This window comes from Tursiops truncatus, chromosome 9, assembly GCF_011762595.2.
Source record: "Tursiops truncatus isolate mTurTru1 chromosome 9, mTurTru1.mat.Y, whole genome shotgun sequence".
Classification (NCBI taxonomy): Eukaryota; Metazoa; Chordata; class Mammalia; order Artiodactyla; family Delphinidae; genus Tursiops; species Tursiops truncatus.
Genome location: NC_047042.1, coordinates 13,070,706 through 13,086,619, shown reverse-complemented (window position 1 = coordinate 13,086,619; position 15,914 = coordinate 13,070,706). Strand labels below are relative to the sequence as shown.

The window sequence follows — 15,914 nt, the reverse complement described above, 5'->3', positions numbered from 1 at the left end:
TATTTTAATGACCTTTCAGATGTCAACTTAAGATTCTTTCTCTAATTTTCATGACAGTAAAGAATTGGAAACCACATGACTTGCCAAAGATTTCTTATCCAGTCATTAATCATTTTTTTTTCAAATTTTAAGAAAATAAACGAAAGAAGCTTTACCAATATTTATTACATGACTTCTTCTTATACTTGTTGCTTTTCCTTGTATTCGCACTTTCTTAATCCAGTATACTTAGAAAAGGTTAGGAAGTCAACATGTAATTTCAGTACTACTTAACCAATCCATTTGCTAAATTGTGTTTCTTATTACATTTTTAAAATATATGCTTTTGTCGAAATCTTGGAACTGTAGATGTATCCCATTCAATTTGTGGAAAATGTTTGCCACATAATAGGAAATTCTGTTCATATTGTCAAGCACATCACCTAAATTCACTTAACTTTTATGAGAACACACCCGACTGCACTTTTGCATTAAAAATAAATATGTTAGTACACATTTTGGTAAACATTCTGTAAACCAGCAATAAATTATGGTACATCTTTGTTAAGTACATCACTAAAGCAATCAGGTTGAAATTATAGTGATATTGATGTGATATTTAAATAAAAAATTATATAAACAATATAACATCTAGTTACTTTGTCATATGTAATGGGTAGTTAAAATTATAAAATTTAACTAAGGACTCTGAAGAAAGGCATTGGAATTCCTTTGGGAAATAGCCATGTGTATTAAATTTATCAGTTTTTTTAGGAATAAGCAAATGAGTGGGGTAATAAAAAAAAAACTCCATTAATTTTATTAGATGTCCTGTCACACTTTTTTAATGTACTTAATGAAAAGAGTATGTATTGCTAAGAAGTGAATTAGGCCAGCAGCTTGTCTATAATTTTATTTTTTCTTAAAAGCATTAAACAATTCATAAGATAAATACGATCAACTATAATTGGAATAAATATTTCATGATATGATATGATAAAAAAATACTTTTAAACTACCTTGCTGAATGACGAAACATGAATATAATTCTTACTATGTGAGAGGCACTGTCCAAGCGCTTACATATGTTAACATATATTACCTGAACTCCACAAGGTAGATTGTCTTGTTAACCCCATTTTTAAAGATAAGCAAACTGAGGCACCGAGGTCAAGTTACTTGCCTATGAGACACAATAAGTAAGTGGCTGAGCCGGTATTTGAACCTTTAGAAAAGCACACATTAAAAATTTGGTTGTCCTGGAAACATTCCTGGTACGTCTAATAGTCAGCATCACTAACCTCTCTATCTTGTTTAGCTATTTGTTGGGTAATGTTTATCTTTCCTACTGTTGAGATCATCCATAAAGAATCTCTTAACGTTTTAATTGTGGGAGGGAACAGAAGCCCTTTTTAGTGGATTTCTTTGCTTTATTCTCATGGGACTCTCCAACAAGAGCAATGCATTCCTTGAACATCAAGATGGGAAAAAAATGAAATCACTTCAGTCCCCCCACTCTGCAGTACTGCAGTATGTCTGAATTCAGAATAACCCCAACAGAAGCTAAGGTTACACATCTTGTAACACACACACACACACACACACACACACACACACACACACACACACACACACACACACACACACACACACACACACGAGAAAGGTTTTTGATGGCTTAAAGCTTCCCAGTATCAATATTTCAAATTGTCCCTTTGTTTGTTACTCCAGGAGGTTTTTACACGCTGAGGCAATGCACCATAGTAAGATGGCTGAGAGGTATGCCTTTGTTTTGTTTTTGGACCTCAGGTGCATAGACTTGGTTTAATCATAATCCTTGTGTCACTCATCATTAGTCCATGCATGGCTCCCTTTTTTTCTTTTAGTTACTTAATTTAATTAGTTATTTTAAATGATGTTAATAAGCAGCCATGACCTTACCAAATAAAAGCTAGAATCTTGACAATAACCTACTTTACTCATATCATACCCTCTCCGCCCACAACCTGTCCCTTTGCCTTCCTCCACCTGAGGTAACCATCATCCCTGTTTTCTTTTGTATATACTTTTTGTTGCCATCTATATGTACTCATAAAAAGTTATATCTTACAATTTTAGTTGCTTTTAATTTTATGAAAGAGTGTCATGCTGTTTGTAATCTGTTGGGAATGACTTTTTTTTCACTTAATATTATATTATATTGCTAAGATTTGACCATATTGTTGCATATGCCTTTATTTTATAACATGAGGTAAAACTAATTGTGAAAGAAGACGTGTGAAAGAACTTTCTGAACATGCAGGCCCTTCTCAAATACCAATTTTAGGAAAGAGGACATATGGATATGGAATTTCTTTTAGAATAATTCCAGGTATACTCCCTCAGAAAGTTTTCATGTATCCCTAGAGGTAAACATATCCAGGTTGAAGACCAGGTTGGGGCTGCTTAAGGGAATTTATAGATATTCTGGGCAAGTTTATTAACCTTTCCAAGCCTCAATTTTCTTATCTTTAAAATAGATATCATAGTAACTTCCCACTGGATTTTTTTTATTAGGGTAAGAAGAAAATATTTATAAATCAAATATTTGTCTTTCTTTAAACAAAAGTTATTCTGCAGTGTTTCAATTTTGTGAAATTATACGAGGTAGAATTGTTTCAGAATTATGGATAACTTTGATAGTTGCTAGTTATTCAGAACTCTCAATGATGATTGATGAACCTGGATTACAATCTATTTTTGAAACTCCTCTGTAGCAATCAGTTTAATTTTAGAGCATTTGACTATAGAAGCAAATAAGAGGGTCTCAAAAAGTAAAAAGCTTGTACTAGAAGGTTTTTCGCAAATTTATGTCCTAGCCTTTGCTACTTTTTAATTCCGTGTCTAGTTTCTGCAAGTGGCATATTTTCACTTTTTTTTCCCATGTCCTATTCAATGTATGTTGTACTATGATAAAAATTGGCTTTAAAAGATTGCACCAAGGCTAATAGTAACCTATTTTTGTGAACGTATATTCTTCATTCATAGTTTTAATAAGTTATTATTCATTGATTATCCAGAAGCCACAGAAAAATAGTTTGTCTGTATAGGTGAAGCCCTGAAGGAGGGGGGCATTAAGGGTGATTTGTGTTGGAGGAGTTTACAAAGCCTTTGTGTGAAATCTTCAAGATTAACTTGTGGGGGAGCGGGGGTGGCAGCTTTGGGGCTATGTAGTAAATATATTATCATTTTGTTGTTGTTGTTGTTAAGAAATGCCATGGATAAACAGTTTAATACTTTTTTTTCCAGCCTTCCTTTATGGCAAGATTGTCATGAGTTATGGAGTAAAAAGCGAAGAAGACAGAAGCAGATGGGCATGACTGATGACGTTTCCACAATTAAAGCCCCCAGAAAAGACTTGTCTCTGGGCATGGATGACAGCAGAACTAACACGCCTCAGGGTGTGCTGCCGTCTTCACAACTGAAATCTCAGGGCAACTCGAATGTAGCACCTGGTCAGTAATGCTTCCATGGGTTGATCTTCTTCACATTGTTTTGTGGCTGGCGTTAATTATATTGCTGTAGTGTTAAAGCACTTGTGGCTAAAAGTTGAACACTGAATTCAACATTTCCTTGTTATTCGATTGTGCCAGTACAGATGTTTCACTGCTACCGGCACCACAATATTAAGCAATCTCAAGGTGAGATTAATTTATAAAGAAGGCATCAAATTACATATGATTAGTGGTGGGTCAGCTTTCTCTGCCTTCTTTTTTCCCCTAGTGCAAGAGTCAGTAGGTCTTTTACTGACACTATTCTGTGAGGCACAGCATTCAATGTCTGTGGATGCTTTTCAGGAGTAAGAAGAAAGATAAAGGAAAACAGCCCGGAATCAGAGTAGAAGCTCTTTCATACTGTTTGTAATGTTCTCAGGTTACTTTTAATGTATTTCCCAATATATTATAGAATCTCAGACTGGAATCTGAAATTGTGCCAGAAGTGACTTGAAGTATGATAAAGAAGGGTATTTTGGGGAAAGTTAAATTTCTTCGTCTGACTCAATCTGTTGTAAGAGTAAGCTTCTTCACGAGGAACCAACCTCTTCAATGTTGTCAGAAGTACAGTTAAATTCATTCTCTCATTTAGTTAACGACTTTAAAAAAAATGGAATCCACTCCTTCATTTTGCCTCATGAATCCAGAAAGCATTCAGCTTTAATATTTTTATGAAGACAGAGATGATAAGAAAGAAATACATGTATGTGTGGAGGTGGTGTTTTATTAAACATGAAAAATAGCCCAGCACTTACTAAGAGATGAGTAAGTATTGACTGCTCAGTTAGTTGGTTAAAACAGATCTGTGGATCAGATTGAACTTTTGGTGGTTAAATATAAATATAGAGTAGATTAGCTGAGAAAGCTTGAGAAAGATTACCTTAATGCTTTCCCATGTAGTCTACAAGCTTAGAGTTGACCTTGGTCAGACTACATTAAAATGCTAATACATGTTACTTTAAAAACCAAAATTAATTGTTATTTGTTGTTCAGAAGTATTCTTCAGAGTTTCTTGAAATAGTGAATTCCCTTTGTACATGAAAATATTTTATGTATATGTAGCTTAGGAGAAAAAAATGTTTATTTGTTGTACAAAGTGAGGGCTATCTATATCAAGTTCAGTATTATTTCTCTTCATGGTAAAACTATGTAAAATTTGGAGAAAGACAGAAGCAACAAGAAGTTTTCTTGGTTTGTGTTTATATCACCTGTTTTATATACCATCCACTACTGAAAAAGGATTTGAGATGGTTGTAACAGGAAATTTGGATGGTGGTCACTTGTCCCAGGCAACAGTTGTCATATTCCTTAATAAGACTACCAGGTGTTTATTTCTGCTTCTCTTCACGGAACTGATGTCCTTATTCCACTAGGAAGCCTAGTGGAATAGAGGGTAGTTATTTCACTCTATTTTAGCTGATAAAAAAATTCTGGGCTCATTTTGTTATTGTTTCTTAGCTTTGCATATTTACAACTCTGTTAATTTTAGAATTTCATTTTATCCCTCCCTCCCTCCTTCCCTTCTCTTTTCAAACTGTCAATATTAAGAAGTGAGGCTTCTAGTTTTTTGAAATAGGAATGAATCCTCTTTGCTCCATTTTCTACATCAATAAGTGCCATGAAATAAAAATGCCCCTTCTGTGTAGATGAGACACCAAAGTTAAAGTGTACTTCTCTGAGCTCACATGGAGACTACCTCTGTTAATAGAGACATGAAAGGGAAAATGAGGAAAACTGGCACTTGGGGTGTAGCAAACAAGCATGGTTCCTTATTAATACCTGCGGATCACAAGGAGAACTTGCAAGAGTTTGTTTTGAATTATTCTAAAAATACTAAGAAGTAATAAAAAGTATATCAAAATATATAAAGAGAGAATATATTTAAAAAAGCATTAATCATCACTTTTTCATCTTGGAGTACTATTAGTCTGTCATCTGTGGTTATGGAAATTGCTTATCAGTATCTGTATTATCACTTAGCATATATAGTACTATGTACATTTGAGCCTTGTTGTTACGTATGACTCAGATAAACTTGCACGAGAACCTACGTAAACCATCACAAGTCTAAACTGAAAATTAGAAAAAGAAAAACAACTGTTTTCGTGGTCATGAATTAATGCCACCTTATATGTACATGATAAGCATGCTTCTGTAGGAGTTCCTAATTTACCAAGAGTGCTTAACTTTAAAAAAAAGAAGTTTGAATAAAAGACATTATATCAGACAGTCTACAAAATCCCAGTTTGAATTTACTGGGAAGATAAGGTTAGGTTTTTAGAAAATACGTGTTATTTTATATAAGCAGTACAGGGAGTGGTTAAGAGTTCAGACTCTGGGGACTTCCCTGGTGGCGCATTGGTTAAGAATCCGCCTGCCAATGCAGGGGACACGGGTTCGAGCCCTGGTCCGGGAAGATCCCACGTGCCACAGAGCAACTAAGCCCGTGTGCCACAACTACTGAGCCTGCGCTCTAGAGCCCGCGAGCCACAGCTACTGTAGTCTGCACACCTAGAGCCCGTGCTCCACAACAGGAGAAGCCACCTCAATGAGAAGCCCGCGCACCGCAACTAGAGAAAGCCCACACGCAGCAGTGAAGACCCCAAACAACCAAAAATAAATAAATAAAATAAATAAATTTATTTAAAAAAAAAAAAAGAGTTCAGACTCTGGAATCAGAATACCTGGGTTCAAATCTCACCTCTGCCACTTACAGAGTTTGTGACTTGAGCAAGTTATTTAGTCACTCTCGATGTCAGTTTCTTCTTCAGTGAAAAAAAAAATGGGGCCAATAATAAAGCATGCCGTATAAGGTTGTTGTGAGGAATAAAGGATATAAAATGCTCAGAAAGGAACCTAAAATTATAGTCGTCATCGTCGTCATCATCATCATGATCATCATCCAGTGCCCATTCTCAGGTGCTATTTCCTGGTCATGTCTATAGTATGGGATTCTAATGGTGGTCTTGGTTTTCCTTTCGAAGTATTTACCCTTAAAGATAATTTATTCAAAAGGGACTGCAGTTCTTTTTCTTTTTTGTTTTATGTGCCGTTACATCTTAAATGTACATGAAATTGAACTAGAAAGAGATTCCCTTTTCACAGTATTTCTCAAACACTGTCCCACGAATGTACATTTTAATAGGGTAATACAGAGCCATTCTGTGGGGTGGGGAGAGCTGTGAATCATGGCAATTCTAATTAATACACGTTTTGTCTTTAGTAAAAACAGGCCCTGGACAGCAGTTAAACCACAGTGAATTGGCAATCCTACTAAACCTACTACAAACTAAAACAAGTGTTAGTGTGACTGATTTTGTCCAAGTGTTGAACATTAAGGTAAACTCTGAGACTCAGCAGCAGCTAAATAAAATAAACCTTCCTGCTGGAATTTTGGCAACAGGTGAAAAACAGACAGATCCATCAACACCACAACAGGAGTCTTCGAAACCGCTGGGAGGAATTCAGCCTTCTTCTCAGAACGTCCAGCCTAAAGTGGAGACTGATGCTGCCCAGGCGGCTGTGCAGAGCGCATTTGCAGTTCTGTTGACTCAGTTAATAAAGGCTCAGCAGTCAAAGCAGAAAGATGTGCTACTGGAAGAGAGGGAAAATGGATCGGGACATGAAGCGTCATTACAACTCAGGCCACCTCCAGAACCTAGCACTCCGGTGTCGGGTGAGTGTACAGTAGCAGACCACTAAACGGCTGCATTCACACTGTTTTCTTGCTGTTGATGATTAGCTATAACGCGTAGTGTTTAGTAGCTTTGCTAGGAGAGGTCCTGAAAATTCTCAGGTCACTGGTTATAGGTTGGTTTCTTAGTCCGTGTACTCCTAGGAGTTGATTCTTTAACGAATTATCTGTGGGTGATAGAACTCATGAATGCTGTCAACGTTTCTCATGTGAACCTATGGTTAAGAAATAATCTTTCACTCCAGTTGCAGCAGGATGATTGATCAAGGCAGAAACTTTATGTATACAGTAGCTTTTGTTCTTCAGGCAGTAAATAGGTACATGTGAGATGCCAAATACAACAAAATTTTTCTGTCACCATAGACTCAAATGGTAGCAGGCGATATTTTAATAGTTACATATACCTTTTTCTTTTTCATTTGACTTTTGGGTTGTTTTTGTTTGGTTGGTTGCGTTTGTTTGTTTGTTTGTTTTGTGTGTGTGTGTGTGTGTGTGTGTTTTGCCAGAGATATAACTTCTAATGCTCTTTAGAAAACATTAACTATTTTGAAATTTTTGTTTTCTATGGTAACTTTCGACTCTCTTTTTTTGCCTTGTTTCACTTAGGGCAAGATGACCTCATCCAGCACCAAGACATGAGGATATTGGAGCTCACGCCAGAACCAGATCGGCCTCGTATTCTGCCTCCTGATCAGCGACCTCCTGAGCCACCTGAACCACCGCCAGTCACTGAAGAAGATCTAGATTATCGGACAGAAAACCAGCATGTACCCACCACTAGTTCTTCGTTAACTGACCCTCATGCTGGAGTGAAAGCAGCCCTGTTACAGCTGCTTGCTCAGCATCAGCCCCAGGATGATCCCAAAAGAGAAAGTGGTATTGACTACCAAGCAGGAGACACTTATATGCCCCCTTCAGACTACAAGGACAATTTTGGATCCTCTTCTTTCTCTTCTGCTCCTTATGTGAGCAGTGATGGTCTAGGAGGCGCCTCTGCTCCACCATTGGAACGACGTAGCTTCATTGGAAACTCAGATATTCAGTCCTTGGATAACTACAGTACTACTTCATCTCATTCTGGTGGTCCACCTCAGCCTTCTGCCTTTTCCGAGTCATTTCCCAGTTCAGTAGCTGGATATGGAGACATTTACCTCAATACAGGTCCCATGTTGTTTAGTGGAGACAAGGACCATAGATTTGAATATAGCCATGGCCCCATTGCAGTCCTGGCAAACAGCAGTGACCCTTCCACAGGGCCAGAGAGTACTCATCCTTTGCCAGCAAAGATGCACAACTATAACTATGGTGGTAACTTACAGGAAAACCCAGGTGGCCCTGGCCTCATGCATGGACAGACCTGGACTTCTCCTGCCCAAGGACCTGGGTATTCACAAGGATACAGGGGACACATTAGCACATCAGCTGGCAGAGGTCGAGGCAGAGGGTTACCATACTGAGTATCTGTTTTTCCTCAGGCACATCATTTTTATCTGGAAAGACTTTTCTAGCTGCAGTTTAAGGCAGCGATCCAAGAGACTTGAATAATATTAATTCAACAACAGCTTTATTTTTATGTGGAAAAGGGTCTTGCATACAATAGTTTAAAAAAAAAAGACAAAAAAAACCTTTGCTTAAATTCATGCTGTTCTAAAAAACTAGATCTGTTGATTGTACATCTTCACAAATTCTAGTTAACAATTTTATTTTGTATTCTTGCAGTTTTAAGTGGATGCTAATCTTAGGGACATAAAAGTCTTTTATGGCCCTCTTGCAGATCTTCTGAACTATGCACATTTGTGCTTTTTTGTAAGTTTGGACCAACTTTTATGTAACAAACAACCAACCCCTCCCCGCCTCCAGTTTTACAACAATCAGAAAGGGCACTGATTTATTTGGTATTTTTCTTTTTACAAAGCTACCTTTAGTCAAAGGTCACTGTCAGTCTTTGCACCTGCTTTCAGTGTTATTGTGAAAGGTGTAATTTGTGCTCATTTCAGAAAATAAAACACAACCTTTCTCTTGATGCAACAGTTTTATAAAAAAAAATGGTCAACGTTATTTTTGTTTTATTTTGCAGATTATCATAGCCTAGCAAAATGCATTCAAATGAAATAGCGGGTTTTATATGAAAAATATGGGTGGGGTGGGGAGGGTAAGTAAGTGCCTTAACAGGTAAGCCTAAGGTCTGAGAAAGTAGTTAACCTTTACACCCATTTGTCTTCTAAAGGGAATCAATGCATTGTATTGAAGAGGCAGGGAGCTCTCAAGTGTCTAGGGGCTGCCTGCTGGGCTCCTCTTAGGTTCATTCCCTCTGCCTATCACACTTTCTCCTTTTCTTTGGGTTGTGTTACCTTCCACTACCACCTTCTCTTGATAGGGGAGTGAGAGCAAAGAAAGGGAGTCCAACTCCCAACAGCACCTTTTGTTACTTCTGAGAACAAGTTCTGAAAAGTTGTGTCATTTAAATGGTTGAAAATAATAGCTAAATGAGAATTTCAGAGTACCACTTTCTTTCAGGCTGCCACATTGTCCCTGTTTCCTTTTGCCATGCATAATTGGAGGGCAGTAGCATAGAAACAAGGCTTAATAACAGAATTGGCATAATTCTGTTAAAGTTCATGGGGGGAGGGATGGCGAACACCTTATTTTAAGTTATACAGTTGCCATTTTAAGACAAAGTTAACTCTTCATTTTACTCGTTAACTAGAAACATTGCTTAGGTTGAATTTACTGAAGTAAAAAGAAAAAGTAGTGCAAAAAAACCCTCTTATTCTCTCTCCTCTCACTTCCTACGAGGTTTACTACAACTTCTTCTGCCACACCTAGAGTAACTTTATTTTAGTTCATTTTAGAGTGATGGATAACCCTTATTTCAACTGTAATGGTGTCAAGTTTAACTAACTTGGTGTGTGCACTCAAACACACATACCATTATAATAATCCTAGAAAGGAACCAAAGGTAAATAACCAGTGTTGCCATTAGCATGAAATGGCAAAACAGACTCTGGAAAGGAGAGCTGTGCCAACTCACCGTTTGTTTTAACTGTTCTCCCGGTAACTTATTTTTTGATTGGAATCTTAAATTGGAACAACTGTTATCAAATGGAAATGGCTCCAGTTCTAAGGTCAGTCTTTTAATCCTGTGCCCACTATCTGACTTGTGAACCTTCATTTCAAAACAGTACATGGGAAGCATTATAGTTTGGTAACAGAATAGTTTCAAGTTAATAATTCACCATTTTACTGCTATAAAATGAGTTGATGTCTTTTGATGGAATTTTTTTTGTTGTTGGGGAGAAAGAAATGAATGGAAGAAAAATTATTTTTCTTTTATTTGAATATTGAATACTAACAACTTATAATAAAACTACATTGCAGGAAGTGAAGAAATATTTTGAAATTTAGCAAAATAGCTACAGTATTCAAGTATCTGGAATTTTAATATGGTGAGTCTTAGAGCTTTAGACTTTCCTATAAGTGACAGTATCTAAGTTATTCTTAATAGTCACACTTGATAATTCTGCTGACCGTAGCAGCTAACCTAAAATTGAAGATATTTATGTGACATGAATAGCCTGTGTTTTAAAAATTAAATATTTTATATAAAATTGAACTGTGTTTGGATAGTTTTTCCTAACATTTAAGTTATGTATTTATGTTGGGAGAGTGGCTGGGAGGACAAGGAAATTGTTGCTTGAAATTGAAGATTTGAACTATAGCTCCTAATATTACCCTAAGACAGCACTGATTGTGAGACAACAGTATTTTATGCACTAGTTAGGAAAAGTGTTGCCAGTTAAACCACAACTCAAGGCTAAGATACATCAATTGTAATATACTTCCCAAGTTCAGAGATGTTATTATATGAAAGAATGTTTCTTAAAATTGATGAAATATGGTAGTAAAACTCTTAATGCATCCTTTCATATCATTTAATACTTAAGTAAATTTGGATTAATGAAAAGAACAGGGTTGGGAAATCACTAATTCTGTATGTTATAATAACTGCAGTAATCACTGAGTATTCTTGGGTGAAATTTAAGGAACATAAAATGTTACTTAAGTTTTTTTTGAAAGAAACAGGTAAGTCAGGTTGCAAATGAGAAGATGAAAATAGAAAAAGATTGGACCTACCAAAAGAAGAATATATTTATTATCTCCCATGTGAAATTCCCTTATGTATTTCTTGATACAGCAGCTTTTTCTGCATGCAACTCATGTTTCCCAAGTCTTCAATCCATTATTTGTTGGAGAGTTGCTGTCACCCATGAAATTTTAAGACTCATTTTAAGGGTTTATTGATTAAAATAGTTTGTGGAATGTGAGTTAAGATAGTGCTTTAGGGCTTCCCTGGTGGCGCAGTGGTTGAGAGTCCGCCTGCTGATGCAGGGGACAAGGGTTCGTGCCCCGGTCTGGGAAGATCCCACATGCCGCGGAGCGGCTGGGCCCGTGAGCCATGGCCGCTGAGCCTGCGCGTCCAGAGCCTGTGCTCCGCAACGGGAAAGGCCACAACAGTGAGAGGCCCGCGTACCGCAAAAAAAAAAAAAAAAAGGCTTCAGAAAAAAACAGGGAAATAAAATTTTAGAAAACTTAATTAGGAGCCTGTAGAGGCTGTTTGTTTCATATATGGATAGTCTTTAAAAAGGAGGTGACTCATTTTCTTTTTTAAAACAATGGTTACCTAAATATCTAACAATTAGATAATAAGACTGAATCTTTCACTTAAACATTTTTTCTGTCTGTAGGAGGAAGGTCCGTATCAGCAGGCCTGCAAACAAACACTGCTTTTAAATTCTTTCAAGTTCTTATAGTTTTAAGCGGTTTTATAAGGGGAGCAATGGTTTGTCATTTACCAAAGGCCTCTCCAGATAATTTCTTAAACTGTTTCTAGTTTAATTAAAAATAAAAGCTATTAAGATAAAAGCTATCAAGGGATCCAGTTGAAGGTGGGGAAAACAAAATTTTGATCATATGGGAAAAGAACTTGCTCTTTGAATTGTGTAGACTAACACTTTGTGGGTCTTATTCCTTTCACCATATCAAATGTCCCATTAAAAAAAATTTTCTTACTGAAAATGCCACATTGAAAATGAGGCTCTGTAGTGAATCACACTTTAATTTTTTTCACAATTAAGTTAATTTGTTGTAAAGGTGTGCTTTTTTGCAAGAATTTTTAGTAAAGTCTCATAACTCCTAAATCTAATGTGTTTAATATAAGCCATTTGTTTAACAAAAGAAAAAAGACTGTATTTGATAGTCTGTAAATAAACTGCCCTAAAAATCCAGGCTATTTTTATCCTTGTTTTCTTCTTGCTCATATACAGAACAGACTCTTAGAAATAATCTTATCTGATGAGGATGAGCAACTTGTTACAACCGCTGTGTCATGCTTTATAGACAATGCTTTAAACCTGGAACCCTTCTTTTTTACTTTTTGTACATATTCAAAAATGTAGGAACACATCCAGAGATAACCACCATTAATATTTTGCATGTGTTGGATGTCTTTTCTTACAACAGTGGGATTATACTGCCCATAGCTTTGTAATTAGAGTTTTTCATTTAATAATATTTTGTGAACATCCTTCTATGTCAGTAATTAAATTCCATCCTCTTTTAGTGATTGTAAATTACTCCTTTATAGAAGAACCAAAACTTAACAATTCCTCGTTGCTGGACACAAAATATTTCTAACTTTTCTGTTATAATGTGAGGAAAATCTGCGTAAGTACAAACACACAAATGTACATAATTTCCTTGGAGTTGCTGACCTAAAGAATGCCCATCTAAACTTTTGCTATATCCATATTGCCCTCAGGAAAGGTTTGCAAGTTTTACATTCCTATTACTTTCCCTTTTCATTTAGTTATGCTGGGTATTTAAGCATTTTAAATCTTTGCCATTTTGACAGGTGAGAAGTCATCTTGTTTTATATTTCTCTGATTACTAGTGAAATTTATATACATGCTAGCTGGGTGTCTTTTGTGTATTAACTATTCATATGTTTAGTTATTAGGTATTTCCTCTCTGTTGCTTTGAAGAGCTTTTTATAGAAGGTAGGTAGCCCTTTGTGAACTATAATCTTAAAAATACTGTGTGGTGTGTTTTGATAAAGGAAAATTTAATAGTTACATGTAGTCGAATCTATTCATCTTTTCCTTCTGGTTTCTCCTTAGAAAAGTTTTCCGTAGCCCAAGGTTATTTTACTTTTTACACAATTTTGTTTTACTTCTCTGGCTTTCTGCTTTTACACTTAATTCTAAACTGTTCTAGAATTTATTTTGCTAAATGTTGTGAGGTAAGGATCCAACTTTATACTTTTTCTGAATGGCTATACTAACTATGCCAACAGTATTTGTTAAATAGTTCATCCTATCCATAGTTTTAAAATGTCATCTGTCTTATTTGGGTCTGTTTCTGGGCTTTTCAGTTATGTTCCACCCTGATCTTTCTCTTCTGGTTAGAAGTACATTTGTATTATATTTTCATAAACTACGTGTAGCACATATCAGGCTGCAGTATTTGTTTTAAGATGGCACGTAATTTAATTGTCCATTGTTTCAAAGCTTGTCTATTTCTGCCTGTTTTTCCTTGGGACTTCCTGAATCACTTTGATCACTTTCACCAAGTATCCTTTTAGGATTTTAACTAGAAACATATTGTTTAAATTAGTGTGGGGTTTTTTTGTTGTTTTTGTTTGGGTTGGTGGTTTTTTGCATGTTCCTCATTAAAAGTTCTGAAAGTTTCCTTACTGTAGTTCTGGTATGTTGGTTTTTTTAAGAGTTTCCAAAAATTTGTTGTTGTTGCTTCTAGAAATGGGCTCTTCATATTGTTATAAATAATATAATATTTTAAACTAGTCTGCTTATATAGGAAAGCTGTCATTTTTAAAAAACTGGCCACATTACTTCTATTATTTCTAATAGTTTTCAGTTGATTGAATATGATAATGGGCATTCTTGTTTCTGATTTTACGAACGTCTTAATTTTTTAGTATTTCACTCATGTATAATTTAAGCTATAGATTAGAAATAGAATAGTTTATTATGTTAAGAATATTCATGAAGCCTATTTATCAGGATTAGATGTTAAATTTTTTTAAATGCTTTTTCATTGTAAAGCATTTTCTCCTTTGATCTATTGATGATAGGCACCAGTTATATTAGTAGAATCTAATACTGAGCCATTCATTAGAAATACTGCTGTATTCTATTGACTAACCCTGTATTTAGTATTTTGTAGTTATGTTTATTTATGAGAGGTAAGTCTGGTTTTAATTAACAGGTTTTGATAGTGTTACAGAAGAAACTGGAAAACTTGCGTTTTATTTGATTTAGAATGGCTTGTGTGTCCTGAGAATGATTTTTTTTTTGAAGTTGATGCTGTTTTATTTATATCCAAATACACCTGACTTTTTTCTTGAAGGTGATTCTTTCACTGTTTCTCCATTTCCTCATGTGTCCTTGATCTTTTCAGGGTTCTCTTTCTTGAGTAAATGTTGGTAATTTTATTTTTTCTGAAATTCATCATATAGTCCATCTTATATTTAAAATGTTTTTAGCATACAGTTGTACTTAATAATCTCAGTGTTTTAAAAACATTTTCATCTATTGTTACATATCCTTTGTGTGTTTTTTCTCTTTTCCCTGATTAGACTAGTTAGGATTTGCCCCATTCTACCTCTGTCCTCTCACCACCAGGGAATAAAAATCTATCATTTACTTCTCATTTATTTTAAGAATTGGATTTTGATTCTTTTCTTCTACTTCCCTTATTTATCCCTACCTCTTGAGTTGAATAATTGGTCCATTTGTTTTTCTTCCTTCCAATTCTAAAAGAAACTATTTTAATGCTATGAATTCTCTGATTATTTCTTTGCTTCCATCCAGTAGGTTAAGAATGTTGTGTTTTCAGAATATTTAGTGGCTGCAAATTTGATTGCTTGTTTGATCCAAGGATTATTTAGAATAGTGTGTTTCAATTTCCAGGTCGTTGGATATATTTTATTTTTTATTTTTTTGTTAATAACAGATTTTCTATTACATATAGTCAGTGTATGTAGTCTGCTTTGGGGAATTTATTAAGGATTTCTTTTTAGCCTGCCAAGCAAATAAAATTTGTAAATATTTCTTTAGGATAAGTATGTCATTTGATACAATTTGTCACATAAGCATTAAATCAATATTATTAAACACTGGTAAGATTCTCTATATCTTTACTTATTTCTCAAGGAGAAATGTAAAATAAACTCTTATACTGCTATTATGTATTTTTCCTTATATGTCTAATTCTTTTTGCTTTATATATTCAGTGCTATATTCACCACATACAGGTTCATAACTACTTAATCTCTGTTCCATTTATTCAAGCTTTTCAAACTTTAAATTCTACTAGGTCCAGTTTTAATATTACTACAATTGGTCTTTCTGTGAGTTTATTTCACACTCTGTCTGCTTGCCCACCTCACCCCCCCTTTTTTTTTAATGCTACCTTGCTGGCTTTGTTTTTAATCTTTTGCTAAAACTGGTTTTCTTTTTCTCTTTTTTAGAAATTTGTATTTTGAGGCTTTCTGTTGATTTGTAATGTGTATACAGACTTTTCTACTCAGCTTTAAATATTTCAAAGACATACACCTATTTCTTGAATGAATAACTTCAGAAGTTATATAAGAGTTGCTATAGACTGTCTCCTCTAAAAAGGTTGCCAAA

At 35.2% G+C, this 15,914-nt stretch overlaps 1 protein-coding gene across 2 annotated transcripts in view; it reads left to right on the top strand.

The window, feature by feature from the left end:
* The window catches only part of CDK13 (cyclin dependent kinase 13), a 110,089-nt gene extending 100,860 nt beyond the window's left edge, over window positions 1–9,229 (top strand). The window contains exons 12-14 of one of the 2 annotated variants that reach the window (XM_019940661.3): window positions 3,268–3,473; window positions 6,916–7,188; window positions 7,813–9,229. In XM_019940661.3, the coding sequence (XP_019796220.1) occupies window positions 3,268–3,473; window positions 6,916–7,188; window positions 7,813–8,663 (1,330 nt within the window). In that variant the 3' untranslated portion in view covers window positions 8,664–9,229. Of the gene's footprint in view, window positions 1–3,267; window positions 3,474–6,735; window positions 7,189–7,812 lie in introns of both variants that reach the window. The other variant, XM_019940660.3, reaches the window with a different exon arrangement.
* The last annotated feature ends 6,685 nt before the right edge of the window (window positions 9,230–15,914 follow it).